General features: G+C 45.3%; 1 protein-coding gene across 1 annotated transcript in view; it reads right to left on the bottom strand.

Annotated features, from left to right (window-relative positions):
- The window catches only part of LOC144672415 (scavenger receptor cysteine-rich domain-containing protein DMBT1-like), a 30,770-nt gene that overhangs the window by 1,879 nt on the left and 11,645 nt on the right, over nt 1-17,246 (bottom strand). Inside the window, exons 4-9 of the mRNA XM_078534260.1 lie at nt 13,318-13,632; nt 9,981-10,295; nt 8,265-8,570; nt 3,276-3,590; nt 1,856-2,170; nt 174-479 (exon numbers count right to left, since the gene is read on the bottom strand). Coding sequence (XP_078390386.1) covers nt 174-479; nt 1,856-2,170; nt 3,276-3,590; nt 8,265-8,570; nt 9,981-10,295; nt 13,318-13,632 — 1,872 coding nt within the window. The remainder of the gene's footprint in view (nt 1-173; nt 480-1,855; nt 2,171-3,275; nt 3,591-8,264; nt 8,571-9,980; nt 10,296-13,317; nt 13,633-17,246) is intronic.

The raw sequence follows: 17,246 nt of genomic DNA, 5'->3' as shown, positions 1-17,246 counted from the left end.
GGCTGCAGTGGGGCGTCTGTGTCGTCTGTACACCCGGGTCCCAGAAAACCGCCTTCCAACCTCGACATCTCCCCGGGCGGAAGGAGGAGAATATCCATCGCGGACAGACAGGGTCACAGTGTCCTCACCTGCTCCTCAGAGCGGGAGGCACTCGAGGGTTTGCCCTGCCTTACCTGTGACATCCACCTGGACCGGGTCGCTGCTGCTGGAGTTGCTGAGCCTCCCAGGTCTGCCCGTCTGATAGTGACAGGTGTAGTTCCCGCCGGAGCGGAGATCCACATCCTGGATGACGAAGGTGACGCTGTGGGTTGTGCCCTGAGTGGCGGCAGAGGCGCTTTCGTGAACTCCGCCAGCCTTCTGCAGGTAAAAGGTGCAGCCGGCATAGAAACTCAAGGCTGAGCAAGTCATCCTGATGGTGTCCCTGGGTATGAAAATTCCCGGCTTCCGTTGCAGAGACAGAATTGGTCTTAGTGGGCGATCTGTAACCGGGTTAAAGAGAGGGGTAAAAACAGAGCAAATCGCGTTAGCTTCGGGTCAGGTGTAGTAACTGGCAATCTCCGAAACCTCATTACAAGGTCTTGTCCTTTCTCGGTCCCATGTGCCCCTTTCTGTTATGTTTCCTTTTCAGTCCAGGTCAAGTCCAACATCCACAATGGTTTTGTCTCAGAATTATGAGGGGTGACCTGATTGAGGTGTACAAGAGTATGAGGGGCATGGACAGGGTGGATAGGTTAAGTTAGTTTTTACAGACTAAACACTGAGAATATATATATATATGTGTGTGTGTGTGTGTGTGCATATATATATATATATATGTGTGTGTGTGTGTGTGTAAAGATATATATGTGTATACATATGTGTGCGTGTGTGCATATATATATGTGTGTGTATAAAGATATATATGTGTATATATTTGTGTGTGTATAAAGATATATATGTATATATATGTGTGTGTGTGTATATATATGTGTATGTGTGTAAAGATATATATGTATATATATATATGTGTGTGTGCATATATGTATGTGTGTGTATAAAGATATATATGTGTATATATGTGTGTGTGTATATATATAATGTAACAACACTTTTTTATTTCGAAAATAAGTTAGTTTTTACAGACTAACACTGAGAATATATATGTGTGTGTGCATATATATAATATGTGTGTATAAAGATATATATGTGTGTGTGTATATATATATATATAATGTAACAACACTTTTTTATTTTGAAAATAAGTTAGTTTTTACAGACTAACACTGAGAATATATATGTGTGTGTGCATATATATAATATGTGTGTATAAAGATATACATGTATGTATATGTGTGTGTGTGTATATGTATATAATCAAACAACACTTTTTTATTTCGAAAATAAGTTAGTTTTTACAGACTAAACACTGAGAATATGTGTGTGTGTGTGCATATATACATATATATATACAATGTGTGTGTATAAAGATATATATGTATATATATGTGTGTGTGTGTGTATGTGTTTATATATATATGTATATAATCAAACAACACTTTTTTATTTTGAAAATAAGTTAGTTTTTACAGACTAAATACTGAGAATATATATATATTTATGTTTGTGTACATATATATAATGTAACACTTATGATTCCTAAAGGCAGCTAAAGCAGTGTAATTATTACAAGAGAAAGAGTTTGAAATTAATGTTTTAACGAAGTGTTGTTTTATGTTTTGTTCCATCTGTTGAAAATCCCCTTCCTCATCTTCCTCTTCCTCTACTTTCCCATCTTTCCTGAATTTGATCAACTTTCCCGCTCTTTCTTCCCCCCTCCCCACCCCGGTCGTTGAAATAAAACCGATGTTGTCTGTACCTGAGCAAATGACCGACGCGTCCTCCTGGTGATCACAGTTGTGCTGACCCAGGGGTTTGGACCGGCACTGCCATAGGTTGTCCTCCGACCCATTGCACTGCACGGAATCCAGCCAGATCGGACAGCTGCCTCCCCCAAACTCGGAGTTGCCGGGCGCAGAGACGGCATAGCCGCACCGCAGCTCCGTACAGACGGCCTGGGCGTCAGGCATGTCCCACTCGTCATCGCAGACGGTGCCCCAGGCATAATTGTAGTAGATCTCCACTCTCCCTGAGCAGGGACCGTCCCCGTTCGCCAGCCTGGTCCGAAAGGTTTCTGGAGGCGGGTAAAGGTGGATTCAATTATTGATGGCGCCTTCGCGCAACCTTAAATCTGAAGATATTATTCAAAAGATGTTGGGGGGTGTGGGGGAAAGAGTAAAGATAAAGAGTAGCATGAAAACATGGTGGAGAATGAGGCTGAATTCGGAGTTTGATGTGCCTCCACTGTCATTGAGTTACAGCGCTGTCAGTTGAATGGGTTTGGCGGGTTAAAGGCGAATAATGTGACAGAGCGTGGCCGCCAAGCCTGTTTGTAAAACAAAAACAGAACTACCCGGAAAAACTCAGCAGGTCTGGCAGCATCGGCGGAGAAGAAAAGAGTTGACGTTTCGAGTCCTCATGACCCTTCGACAGAACTGAGTAATATTAGGAGAGGGGTGAAATATAAGCTGGTTTAGGGTGGAGGGGAGAGAAGTTGGGAGGTGGGGGTGGTTGTTGGGACAAGCAAGCAGTGGTAGGAGCAGATAATCAAAAGATGTCACAGACAAAGGAACAAAGAGGTGTTGAAGGTGGTGATATTATCTAAGAGAATGTGCTAATTAAGAATGGATGGCAGGACACTCAAGGTACAGCTCTAGTGGGGGTGGGGTGGAAAGACTAACAGGGCATAAAAGGTATAAATTTAAAAATATTGGAAATAGGTGGGAAAAGAAAAATCTATATAAATTATTGGAAAAAACAAAAAGGGAGAGGGAAGAAACGGGAAAGGGGGTGGGGATAGAGGAGGGAGGTCAAGATCTAAAGTTGTTGAATTCAATATTCAGCCCGGAAGGCTGTAAAGTGCCTAGTCGGAAGATGAGGTGCTGTTCCTCCAGTTTGCGCTGGGCTTCACTGGAACAATGCAGCAAGCCAAGGACAGACATGTGGGCAAGAGAGCAGGGTGGAGTGTTAAAATGGTCACCATCAGACCCTTAATTCCAGATTCTTACTGAATTCAAATGTCACCATCTGTCGTGGGGGTTGTTCCCCAGGACATTACCACGATTCTCTGGATTACAACACCCACTGCACCATCGCCTCCCCCCCCCATTAAGATAGTTGTTTGCAAACTCATCAACCACAATGCTTTCACAGAAGCGCTGAATGATATGTAGTCTTACCTGTGCAAATGGCAGATGCTGCACTGCCTGGGCTGCAGCTGTGGTCTCCCAGCGCGTTCCTCCGGCAGTGCAGTAGGTTGGACTCAGTCCCGCTGCATTCCACATCGTCCATCCAAAAGGGACCACCCGCTGCTCCGAAATGAGCCCCGCCGGGGGCAGATAGAGCGGGTCCGCACCCCAGCTGCCTGCACACGACATCCGCGTCAGGCACGTCCCAGCTACCATCGCAGACTGCTCCCCAAGTCCCGTTGTAATACACCTCCACTCTCCCGGAGCAAGAGTTTATCCCTTTGAACAATCGGATCGGGATCTGATCTGTAGGGAGTCAAGAGTGAAAAACATGAACAATGATATTCTGTTGACATCGACACGCTCTCAAAGAGAACATAAGAACCAGGATCAGGAGGAGGCCATTCAGCCCCTTGATCCTACCCCGCCATTCACTACGACCGTGCCTGATCTCATTTCGGCCTCAACTCCAATTTCCCGCCCTCTCCCCCATAACCTTTCAACCCGTCACTAATTAAAAATCTCTCTATCTCCTTCTTAAATTTATTCAGCCTCCCGGCATCCATTGCACTCTGCGGTAGTGAATTCCACAGATTCATGACCCTTTGAGTAAAGTAATTCCTCCACATCACTGATTTAAATCTACCACCCCTTAGCCCAAAACTATGGCCTCTCGTTCTAGAATGCCCCACTAGGGGAATCATCCACCTCACGTCTACTTTGTCTATCCCCTTTAGCATCGTATATATCTCAATTAGATCTCCTCTCATCCTTCTAAACTCTAGCGAGTAGAGGCCTAAACTGCTCAACCTCTCCTCATAAGACAAGCCCCCACATCTCTGGAATCAATCGAGTGAACCTCCTCTGAACCGCCTCCAGTGCAACTACATCCTTCCTCAAGCGAGGGGACCCAAACCGTGCGAATTCATCAAAACGTTCAGCTTCCGTCCTGGTATTATGTTGCTTTCAGTCCGAAAACATATTCCTCTTAGCCTCCAATCAGATAAACTGGGAAAGGGGGACATATTTCAGTTTGGCCATTTAATCCCTCATGGACACGACTTTAACGAACATGGGCGCAACCATCTGCTCCGGGAAATACCTGTCTTTCATACAGTCCTATTTTCATCAATTAAAAATATCCATTAGATAGCTCGGTGCTGATGGGGACCCACTTATGTCAACATGAACGGAATAGGAACATTGGTAATGTATTGTCACCGATCTTGGATAAGAATCATTTTGAAGTATGGATGAAATGGTGAGAAGTATGGGGAGAGGGGGAGCGTGTTCAGTTGACCAGCCCATTAAAAAGCCAACCAGAATTTGCTTTCCATTCGGAGAATAGAATTGAACATTGGCCTGGGTGCGGAAAAACCCAAGCCACCACTGTTATTCCGCCTCTTGAAACAACCTCAAACTCTTTGACTTTGGAGAAAGGTATCAAATCGGTGTGATTTTTTTCCCCCCCGGAGGACATTTTGCTGTTTCACTAGTGTGTCTTATAGTTAGTCCTTTGGTCTGGCGCGGCTTAAAAAAAAAATTAGAGGCGTTTTTTTTTTGTCGAAGTTTTCGTCTTGCACTCATCAGGACAAGAAGACCAATCTCAGCGAGACATCAAATGTACACTCGATGGGAAGAGACTGCCGATGGGGTTGGTGTGTGGAGTCTTGATTGTCCTGATGAGTGCAATTCGAAATGCTTCGACAAAAAAAGGTTTTTCTCTTCCCCCCCAGCAACACTCTATCTGCCATTTGGTTTTTGGAATGATATGGCAAAAACTTGTGTTCTCTGAATAAATGCCAGAAGCTTCTCCGACGGGCTGACCTCCTCCTGGCTATTTTAGTCCTCGTTTCTCGGATCCCAGCGCCTCGATAAGGTGATTTATAGGACGTTTTGAATTTCGGGCGCTTCTGAAACCTGGTAAACTGGCAACATCAGAAGGTGGATCATCACCAGATAATCAGTGTCAGTGACGCTGGACGAAGGATAGATGTTCTGTCATCCTTATCCCTCTTCTAAGTAAGGCCAATGGATCTTTTATGTTGAATTGAGAGGGCAGCCCAGTCTCGTTTTTTAAAAATTGTTTTGCTTTATTATTATTCATTCATGGGATGTGGGTGTCTCTGGCTGGGTCCAGCATTTATTGCCCATCCCTAATAGCCCCTTGAGAAGGTGGTGGTGAGCTGCCTTCTTGAACCGCTGCAGTTCCCTGTGGTGTAGGTACACCCACAGTGCTGTTAGGGAGGGAGTTCCAGGATTTTGTCCCTGTGATGTAGGTACACCCACAGTGCTGTTAGGGAGGGAGTTCCAGGATTTTGTCCCTGTGGTGTAGGTACACCCACAGTGCTGTTAGGGAGGGAGTTCCAGGATTTTGTCCCTGTGGTGTAGGTACACCCACAGCGCTGTTAGGGAGGGAGTTCCAGGATTTTTTCCCCTGTGGTGTAGGTACACCCACAGTGCTGTTAGGGAGGGAGTTCCAGGATTTTGTCCCCTGTGGTGTAGGTACACCCACAGTGCTGTTAGGGAGGGAGTTCCAGGATTTTGTCCGTGTGGTGTAGGTACACCCACAGTGCTGTTAGGGAGGGAGCTCCAGGATTTTGTCCCTGTGGTGTAGGTACACCCACAGTGCTGTTAGGGAGGGAGCTCCAGGATTTTGTCCCTGTGGTGTAGGTACACCCACAGTGCTGTTAGGGAGGGAGCTCCAGGATTTTGTCCCTGTGGTGTAGGTACACCCACAGTGCTGTTAGGGAGGGAGCTCCAGGATTTTGTCCCTGTGGTGTAGGTACACCCACAGTGCTGTTAGGGAGGGAGTTCCAGGATTTTGTCCCTGTGGTGTAGGTACACCCACAGTGCTGTTAGGGAAGGGAGTTCCAGGATTTTGTCCCTGTGGTGTAGGTACACCCACAGTGCTGTTAGGGAGGGAGTTCCAGGATTTTGTCCTTGTGGTGTAGGTACACCTACAGCGCTGTTAGGGAGGGAGTTCCAGGATTTTGTCCGTGTGGTGTAGGTACACCCACAGTGCTGTTAGGGAGGGAGTTCCAGGATTTTGTCCTTGTGGTGTAGGTACACCTACAGCGCTGTTAGGGAGGGAGTTCCAGGATTTTGTCCGTGTGGTGTAGGTACACCTACAGTGCTGTTAGGGAGGGAGTTCCAGGATTTTGCCCCTGTGGTGTAGGTACACCCACAGCGCTGTTAGGGAGGGAGTTCCAGGAATTTGTCCCTGTGGTGTAGGTACACCCACAGCGCTGTTAGGGAGGGAGTTCCAGGATTTTGTCCCTGTGGTGTAGGTACACCCACAGCGCTAGTTTCTTAAATTACAACGTTGCCTTAAACGTCAGAAATAGAAAATGAATACGTCGCCTGGTTTAACAGTGGATTTTCGGATAGGGGTGACATGGAGTGTTATGACTTCAGTCCTGTCCCTCTCTGGATGCTCACTGTTTAGCATTAGGCTTATGCACTTTAGCCTTTGTAAGCAACAAGTGCAGTCAATCAAAAATAAATCATTTGACGGCAGGATCTACAATTGGCCGTGTTCCTAGGGTGTCAATGCTTAGGGAATTCACCCTATATGTCCGTTAGTCAACAGTTACTATGGATTTAACTGCGCCGGCATCTGTCAGTCGCTGTTGATTAACGTTGGTCTGTAGTGACTGAGGGAATGTGTTTGTGTGAACGATTGGCACAGGGGCTGAAATGTAACATGACAAAGGCAGCTTTCATCGACTAGGATTGTGTCCCCTGAAGTATAGGCAATGTGTGGATTGTGCGATGCATTCCTGATGATTAAAAAAAAAGGTTCGATAAGGTAATGCTAGAAAAATTATGGAACAGGCGCTACCAGTTGTAACTGAGCAGCTCATTTGCTTTTGGAATAGCTGTATTGTCGCTGGACTAGGGACCCAGGGTAATGATCTGGGGACCCTGGATTCGAACCCCCTCACGACAGATGGTGGAATTTGAATGCAATAAAAACTCTGGAATTAAAAGTCTAATAGAAACTAGGAGCAGGAGTAGGCCATTCGGCCCTTCGAGCCTGCTCCGCCATTCATTACGATCATGGCTGATCATCCAACTCAATATCCTGCTCCCGCTTTCTCCCCATAACCTTTGATCCCTTTCGCCCCAAGAGCTATATCTAACTCCTTCTTGAAAACATACAATGTTTTGGTCTCAACTACTTTCTGTGGTAACGAATTCCACAGGCTCACCGCTCTCTGGGTGAAGAAATTTCTCCTCATCTCAGTCCTAAATGGTCTACCCCATATCCTCAGATGATGACCATGAAACCATTGTCGATTGTTGTAAAAAAAAACCATTTGGTTCACTAATGCCCTTTAGAGAAGGAAATCTGCCACCCTTACCTGGTCTGGTCTACATCTGACTCCAGACCCACAGCAATGTTGTTGACACTTAAATGCCCTCCAATCAAGGGCAATTAGGGATGGCAATAAATGCTGGACTAGCCAGCGATGCCCACATCCGGTGAAGGAAAGTTTTTTTTTTAAAATCACTGACTTTAAGAGTGTTGTTGACACTGGGAAATCTGCGTGTATTGTCTACCGTCAGCTGCCCTCACAACACCAGGGCAGAGTGGGGGAGTGAGGGCTTTCTAACTCTGACCACCACTGGCGACCATTGTTGGGGCCGGGGAAATTGATCGGGAGTTTCAGGGGGACACAGTCCGCCCAGGTCGACTTGTAAGTGCTGCACATGCTATCATGGGGAGTCCCCGAGAGGAGTATCCGAGTGTTTACTCTCTGTAAATGCGACTTTCACAAGCCTGGTGTCTTCTGAGTGCCGCGCGCGTTCAGCCCTGCCCTGGAGTGTCGGTCGGGGAGTTTGCCTGGAATGAGACTTAAACCCAGAGCAGACAGCGGGGACCAACTGAGCGAATATGGACAGGCGGACAGAGGCAAAACAGGTTTCCCCGCCTCTCAGAATCCAGAGGTAACAACTGTCTTTATGTTGGTTTACCTGTTACATACGCATACACTGTCTCGCTGCCCGTTGAGTTCGTAAGATTTCCCGATTTCTCTCTTTCATAGTGGCACGTGTAGTTTCCACTGTGGCCAACGACCACATCCTGGATGGAGAAGGTGACGCTATGCACTCCAGCCGGAGCAGTGGCTGAAGCCATGTGATTCGCATCACTACGTCTCTTCAGATAAAACGTGCTCCCTGCATAAAAGGGCAAAGCCGCGCAAGTCATCGTGATCGTGTCTCTTGTCAGGAAAATACCAGGCTTCCTTTCCAGGGAGAGGATGGGCTTTAGTGGTTGACCTGTGAACAGAAGTTTGAAGAACTCATGTTACCTCCGACCCAGGAGCTATCACAGAGCTGCGTGGAGGTATTTAACATTACTTGGTAGCATCTGCAACTAAAGTTCTTCCTTGATTTTACAGCTGACCTGACTTAGGGGCTGTGCTTGATTTATCCCTTATTGTGTTAATTTAGTTTATTGTTTTAACTCTGAAAGAGTTACATCTTCTTAACACCCCTTTAATCACATTTTGGTTTAATGGTTGTAAGTTTCCTTTAAAGTTTTTCCTTGATTTCACAGCTGACCTGACTTAGGGGCTGTGCTTGATTTATCCCTCGTTTTTGTTAATTTAGTTAATTGTTTTAACTCAAAAAGAGCTACTCGTTTCTGCCCTGCTTTGTTTGCTCAGTATGTCCAGTTGGACATGCAAAGTGCGTGCCAGAATATACGCAGCTTCAGTTCCAAATGGGTGAACACAGTTGCCAATTTCAAGGGGGAAATTTTCGATATCTTTATTTCGATATCGACACATGACGCACTCTATCACCAGTAGACCCACTCATTGCTTTGTCTGTATACTGCACCAACAAACCCTGCGAATCTCCTGCAAAGCATCGGGAAAATGAGTGGCCCATTCCATTGGTGAGATGAGGAATGCAAATGGTGGCTGACTGCGGGCACACAGCCACACCAAGAGCTTCTATCCCTGAAATGATATTGACCGCTTGCACTCGCATGAAAACACTGTCCGTTTTTTAATGATGCACGCATCGCTTCATCGTTTGAAAGCACAGATCAGCACTGTGTTTCGAAATTCCTCGGATGCCAACCTTAATTGCTGCCCTTCTCCAGGGCACTGAATATTTCACTTGAACGTTCCCGTAAGATAAATGAGTTTATGAAGCATATTCAACTGACTTCATCTCTAAATTAATATCAATTAATTCATGTAGCATTTTCAACTCTAAACTAAGATAAATGAGCTTACGTAGAATATTTAACCGACTAAATCTCTTAACTAAGGTAAATGAGTTTAAGTAGCATATTTAACCGACTAAATCTCTTAACTAAGATAAATGAGTTTAAATAGCGTATTTAACCGATTAAATCTCTAAACTAAGATAAATGAGTTTAAGTAGCATATTTAACTGACTACGTCTCTAAACTAAATTCAGCAAAATACAGCTGAATGTCAGTGATATAAAAATAATGTTTGTTGACTTTCCTGTGTAACCTAACCGACACTGCATTATTATCATGCATTTTGGAAAAAATGAAGCTATTGATGTACAACAGAGCATTTGACGTTGATCTTTTTATAGTTTCTGTATACTTCTTTCCTTCACCCTTTCGTTCTTTTCATTCTGCTATAATTCGTTCTTGTTTGTAAATCCTCCTCCTCTTTGTTAAAAATGCAGCAAGTACTGTACCTGAACAAACTGCAGACGCGACCTCCTGGTGACTGCAGTTGTGCTGACCCAAGGTTAGTGACTGACACTGCCACAGGTAGGGCTCAGAACCATTGCATTGGACGGAGTCCAGCCAGATCGATGAGTCCCCTTGCCCAAACACGGCGTTCCCGGGTGCAGACTGAGCAAAGCCGCAATTCAGCTCTGTGCAGACAACCTCAGCGTCAAATATGTCCCAATCGTCGTCACAGACTGTCCCCCACGTGTTATTGTAGTAGATCTCCACTCTTCCTGAACACGCGTTCTCACCATCCACCAATCTGACTGGGAATGTTTCTGAGGCAGTAAATAAACAGGTGCACACTTTAACACACTTTTAAAAAGAGACAACTTCAGGAGGATAATATGAAGAAAGATATTAAAAGGAAAAATAGGTCAAAGCAAAACCCTGGTGATATTGGCCGGTGACAGAAATCACCCTGAATCGCTATCCGCAACTCTCCTATCACTGCGCTTATACCCAGCTAATTATTGTCAAGGGAACGGGAAAATCACTGAAGGTTTTCATTGCTGATCATCCTTCAGTTGCTCCAAATTTATCGTCCTTTTTGCTGACTACTCTTCGTGTTAACGTGGTAGATCCTGAGCGTTGGCCGCTGAACCTCAGCACTTGAGACTTCTTACTGCTCAAATCAACCGCATTCACCGTGGCTCGTTACCTCCCATTAGCATTCAGACCATGAGACCATAAGACATAGGAGCAGAAATTAGGCCATTCGGCCCATCGAGTCTGCCCCGCCATTCAATCATGGCTGATAAGTTTCTCAACCCCATTCTCCCACCTTCTCCCCCTAACCTTTGATCCCCTTACCCATCAAGAAACTATCTATCTCGCTCTTAAATACACTCAATGACCTGGCCTCCACAGCCTTCTGTGGCAACGAATTCCCTAGATTCACCACTCGCTGGCTAAAGAAGTTTCTCCTCATCTCTGTTCTAAAAGGTCTTCCCTTTACTCTGAGGCTGTGCCCTCGGGTCCTAGTCTCTCCTACTAATGGAAACATCTTCCCCACGTCCACTCTATCCAGGCCTTTCAGTATTCTGTAAGTTTCAATCAGATCCCGCCTCATCCTTCTAAACTCCATCGAGTATAGACCCAGAGTCCTCAAACGTTCCTCATATGTTAAGCCTTTCATTGCTGGGATCGTTCCCGTGAACCTCCTCTGGACCCTCTCCAGGGCCAGCACATCCTTCCTGAGATAGGGGGCCCAAAATTGCTCACAATATTCTAAATGTGGTCTGACCAGAGCCTTATAAAGCCTCAGCAGCACATCCCTGCTTTTATATTCCAGTCCTCTTGAAATAAATGCCAACATTGCATTTGCCTTCCTAACTACCGACTCAACCTGCAAGTTAACCTCAAGAGAATCCTGGACTAGGACTCCCAAGTCCCTTTGCACTCCAGATTTCTGAATTCTCTCCCCATTTAGAAAATAGTTCATGCCCCTATTCTTCCTACCAAAGTGCATGACCTCACACTTCCCCACGTTGTATTCCATCTGCCACTTCTTTGCCCATTCTCCGAACCTGTCCAAGTCCTTCTGCAAGGAAAGGGGGCGACTTCCATTAGGGAAAGGCTATCTCATATGCCGAGATTTTCCACGTATTCAATAGTGTGTAAAACGTCGTGTTGGGTGAATATTGGCTGGTTTATTGCATGACAACGGGATTTGCACAGCTCCTACTGTTCAGTCGCTGTTTGACTTATGGATCTGCATTAGGTTGTGACTGTCACTGGACCCAGAGTCATGCTCTTGGGACCTGGATTCGAACCTCACCGCAGCCAGACGATGAAATATGAATCAGTGTCAACAAAAAAACATCTAGCACTGAAAGTTTGATGATGCCCGTGTGGCCGCAAAGGGTAATTAGGGATGGGCAATAAATGCTGGGGCAGGCAGCGATGCCCTCAACCCATGAACGAATGAAAAACAAAAACATCTCCATCAGATACTCGGCTATCCAAGGATTCTTGTGGTGAATCTCACCAGGCAGCTGACTTCCCGAAATGAGCACTTCAAGTGCCCATTCAAGGATCAGCGTGCGTAGGAGGGAACATTATGAGACCTGCATGCGCCATGTTCTCACATGAATCTGATGTTTCATCGTCCAGTTGCCTTACCAAAAAAACATAACCATCCTCCATACCCTCGACCACGACCATCTAGAAGGACGAGGGCAGCAGACACATGGGAACACCACCACCTGGAAGTTCCCATCTTCAGCCACCATCCTGAGGTGGAAATATATCACCATCCCTTCACTGTCACTGGAACTCAAGATCCTGGAACTCCCTCCCTAACAGCACTGTGGGTGTACCTACACCACACGGACAAAATCCTGGAACTCCCTCCCTAACAGCACTGTGGGTGTACCTACACCACACGGACAAAATCCTGGAACTCCCTCCCTAACAGCACTGTGGATGTACCTACACCACACAGACAAAATCCTGGAACTCCCTCCCTAACAGCACTGTGGGTGTACCTACACCACACGGACAAAATCCTGGAACTCACTGCGTAACAGCACTGTGGGTGTACCTACACCACAGGGAAAAGAAATCCTGTAACTCCCTCCCTAACAGCAATGTGGGTGTACCTACACCACAGAGACAAAATCCAGGAACTCCCTCCCTAACAGCACTGTGGGTGTACCTACACAACACGGACAAAATCCTGGAACTCCCTCCCTAACAGCACTGTGGGTGTACCTACACCACACAGACAAAATCCTGGAACTCCATCCCTAACAGCACTGTGGGTGTACCTACACCACACAGACAAAATCCTGGAACTCCCTCCCTAACAGCACTGTGGGTGTACCTACACCACAGGGACAAAATCCTGGAACTCTCTCCCTAACAGCGCTGTGGGTGTACCTACACCACAGGGACAAAATCCTGGAACTCTCTCCCTAACAGCACTGTGGGTGTACCTACACCACACAGACAAAATCCTGGAACTCCCTCCCTAACAGCACTGTGGGTGTACCTACACCACAGGGACAAAATCCTGGAACTCTCTCCCTAACAGCGCTGTGGGTGTACCTACACCACAGGGACAAAATCCTGGAACTCTCTCCCTAACAGCACTGTGGGTGTACCTACACCACACGGACAAAATCCTGGAACTCTCTCCCTAACAGCACTGTGGGTGTACCTACACCACGGGGACTGCAGCGGTTCAGGAAGGCAGCTCACCCACCACCTTTTCAAGGGGCAACGAGGGATGGGCAATAAACGCTGGACCCGGCCAGCGACGCCCCACATCCCGCGAATGAATGAAATCAGCCATACCTGTGCAAATAACAGACGCTGCTTCACCCGGACCGCAGTTGTGCTGTCCCAATGACGGTGCGCGACATTGGAACAAGTTCGACTCAGTTCCCGTGCAGTCCACGTCATCGAGCCAAAAACCTCCGGGCGCAACTCCAAAACGGGCAGAGTGAGAAGCTGATTTAACGGGCCCACAGTCCATTTGCTTACAAGCAACCTCTGCATCAAGCATGTCCCAGCTGTCATCACAGACCGCTCCCCAGGTGGCGTTATAATACAGCTCCACTCTCCCGGAACAAGGGCTCCCCCCATCCTTCAGCCGCATTCGGATGGCATCTAACAGAGGGAACAGTCATTGAGTCACAGAGGTCTCTACAGCGCAGGAAAAAGGCCCTTCGGCCCATCCAGTCAGCGCCGGTCAAACAAGTACCTAACTCTTCTAACCCCACTGGCCAGCACTAGGCCCAAAGCCTTGTCTGCCATGGCATGGCAAGTGCACAATCAAATACTTCTTCAATGATATGAGGGTTTCTGCCTCTATCGCCCTTTCAGGCAGTGAGTTCCAGATCCCGCCACTCTCTGGGTGAAAAAATTCGCCCTCACATCCCCTCTAACCCTCCTGCCCCTTACCTTAAATCTATGCCCCCTGGTTATTGATCCCTCCACCAAGGGGAAAAGTTCCTTCCTATCTACCCTATCTATGCCCCTAATAATTCACCACAACCATGTCCCCCGCCTCAGTGAGTGGAAGGTAAAGGATTGTCCTCTGGGAAAATGATTCATTACTAGGAAGTAAAGTGCAGCCGTCTGCCATTTTGCTCCCACATTTTAGTTCCGAGTTTTCTCAACCGTTCATCTGACAAGCCAATACTGGGAACATTTTTACCGTCTGTGATGCAACGGTGTGCATGAGGGATATCGTACACGATAAGAGCTGACATGGACATGGTGGGGAGGCGGTGGCATAGTGGCATGGTCACTGGACGCAGTATTTCAGTAAACCCAGAGTAATACTCTGAGGGACTGGGTCCACTGAAGATGGTCAAATTTGAATTCAATTAAAAATCCAGATCTGGAATCGTGTTGAGTCAATGGAGTCGCGACCTTTTTTTGAACTTTGTCTTATTTAAACACGCTCCCAGACTCCATCCTCTGCAAAGACCTTATTTGTATTCCCCTGCGTTGTGATGGTGTGTGTGTGTGTGTAGGTTTGAGATAGGCGTTTTATTTTTTTAAAAAGCCGGAATTCACTAAGCTTCCGAATTACAAAATAGTTGTTAACATGTCTCTTTTTAAAGAAACTTGTTTGGTAATAGAGCTGTGTTTATTGAAAGAGGCATGATCAAAGTATTTTATTTGAATGCTGGGGATAGCACTATCAAATAATTGGCCAGTTTGGCGAGGGCATTAAACATTAAAACTACTATTGCGATCTGTGGAGAATTTGGTTCGAGAGTAGACTGCACACTCCTCCTTTTACGCTCCTTAACAATTGAGAAAGGATGAAACAGAAGCTAAGAGATAAGTCTCCCATGTACATCACGCTTTTATTTCCCCCCAGTGAAGATATCAGCACATTAACATTGCCCGCCAAATTGCTTCTAAGCATGCATTTCCTGTTACATCCAAGTTGATCGTTGGTTCGCTGGGTGGGAGATTTCATGTTACAATATCTGGTCCCAATGATCTCTGCTATTTGAGCGCAATTCCATTCACCTCGGTACCGCTCCGCATCATCCCCCCACCCCCACCCCGAACACCCCCCACCCACCCCCTCTCTCGCGCGGCCACACCACTGCTGCAGAGTTTCAGTTCAAACACGAAAAACATAGCTCTACCTTTTTCTAAGAGCTCTTGTGGACTCTATTCCCACCACCATTTGAACTCTTTTAAGAGTCAAGCCGATAAACTATATTAACAAAATCAGGGACAAAACAAACACAGCCCCTAAATTAGGAAACTGCAAAAACCCAAAGACAAAGTTTCAAGGGGGCTTACAAACATTAAATGAAAATGTGATTAAGGGGGTCGATATAAAACACCATATTAGACAATAACAACCAAAAAAAAACCCCGGTATTTGCTGCCTAGAATTGATCTGTGCTCGCAAACTTTCCATCATCTTTCCCACCATTTTCCGGAGCATCGCCTCATTTAGACTCTCTGCTCACTAACTCACCGACCGACGTTTGTTTCCATTTTCGTTATTCAGCTTCATCTTAAATTGGCCCGTGGAATGAAATACGCACGGGCTAACTAAGCGAGCGGATGCTACTGCAACCCCATAACGATGGATGAACAACAGGTCCCACCTCATATATTTCTTTTCACCTTACGCACAGTTAAAGTTCTCTTAGGGATGTTAGAAACCTTCTGTTTTCACTGTAACGAACCCCATTTTCCTGCACGATTTCTTAACCCATTGTTTCTTTCTTCTTAAAGCCAGCATGTTCTTGACTTCTGTCATTCGTTTTCAATTGACAGTCCGTTGTGCCGCATTCTCGTCACCCCCTCGATTGAATTCGTTGACTGTGGTGGTCACTCATTTCAAATAGTTCTTTCGGATATTATTTTTTTTTGCAGTGGATTTGTCGGTAAGGTAATCGGTGTGTGCTTTGGCTCCGTTTCGAACATTTGTGCGACACGATGATCAGGAGTCGTCGATTGAGTGATGCCGAAAATGTTGTTGGCCCTTCAGCTGTAGGTTGTGTGTGTGTGTGTGTGTGTGTATGCATATATATATATATATATATATATACACACACATGACATACCTTTCAGCTGCAGGCTGTGTGTGTGTGTGTGTGTGTGTGCATATATATACATATATATTAATGAATGATATACCTTTCAGCTGCAGGCTGTGTGAGTGTGCATATATATATATATATATATAAATGATATACCTTTCAGCTGCAGGCTGTGTGAGTGTGCATATATATATATATATATATATAAATGATATACCTTTCAGCTGCAGGCTGTGTGTGTGTGTGTGCATATATATATATATATATATGAATCATATACCTTTCAGATGCAGGCTGTGTGTGTATATATATATATATATATCTATTATACATACCTTTTAGCTGTAGGTTGTGTATGTGTGTGTGTATGCATATATATATATGACATACATTTCAGCTGCAGCTGATGTATGTGTATATATATATATATACAATACATACCTTTCAGCTGCAGGTTATGTGTGTGTATATATATATATAATACATACCTTTCAGCTGCAGCTGATGTATGTGTGCTATATACATCCAAATTAAGATACATGTCTATATATATGTATATATACACATATATACACACATATAATATATATACACATATAAACACACACATGTATATATATATATGCACGTGTGTACTAATGTATATAATATGGATGCATGGAATTATTCCAAATTAAGGATTTGCTTTATATGCATGTATATATATATAATTTAGAGTGTCTATATATATATATTTAGAGTATATACATATTTAACGTATATATGTATGTATATATGAAACAAGCTGTAGCTGAAAGATATACATATATACACCTTTCAGCTGCTGACTTTATACATATACACACACTGTAAATCCTTCATTTGGATTAATTCCATGTAGTCTGTGGCGTCGTGGTAACATCATCGGCCTAGTGATTCTTTAAACCTCACCACCACAGCCGCTGGTGGAATTTTGCCTGGGGTTAAAAAGCGAGTCTCAGTCACAGTGACGATGAAACCATTGTCGGAAGAAGAAAAAGAAATAAACCTTTGGATCGGGAAAGCCCCTTTTAGGAAGGAAACCCTCCACCCTCACCTAATCGGGCATGCACATGAGCCCAGGCCAACAGGGGACTTTTTAATTCCCGCCTATGCTGTCAAACTGGCGATAAGACAGATTTAATGCGCCAGGGAACTTTTGGTTGTATTTACAGCTGAAGG

The sequence above is a fragment of the Cetorhinus maximus genome, chromosome 38, assembly GCF_964194155.1.
Source record: "Cetorhinus maximus chromosome 38, sCetMax3.hap1.1, whole genome shotgun sequence".
Taxonomy (NCBI): domain Eukaryota; kingdom Metazoa; phylum Chordata; class Chondrichthyes; order Lamniformes; family Cetorhinidae; genus Cetorhinus; species Cetorhinus maximus.
The sequence above is the reverse complement of the archived record's forward strand: the minus strand, read 5'-3'. Positions and strand labels throughout refer to the sequence as shown.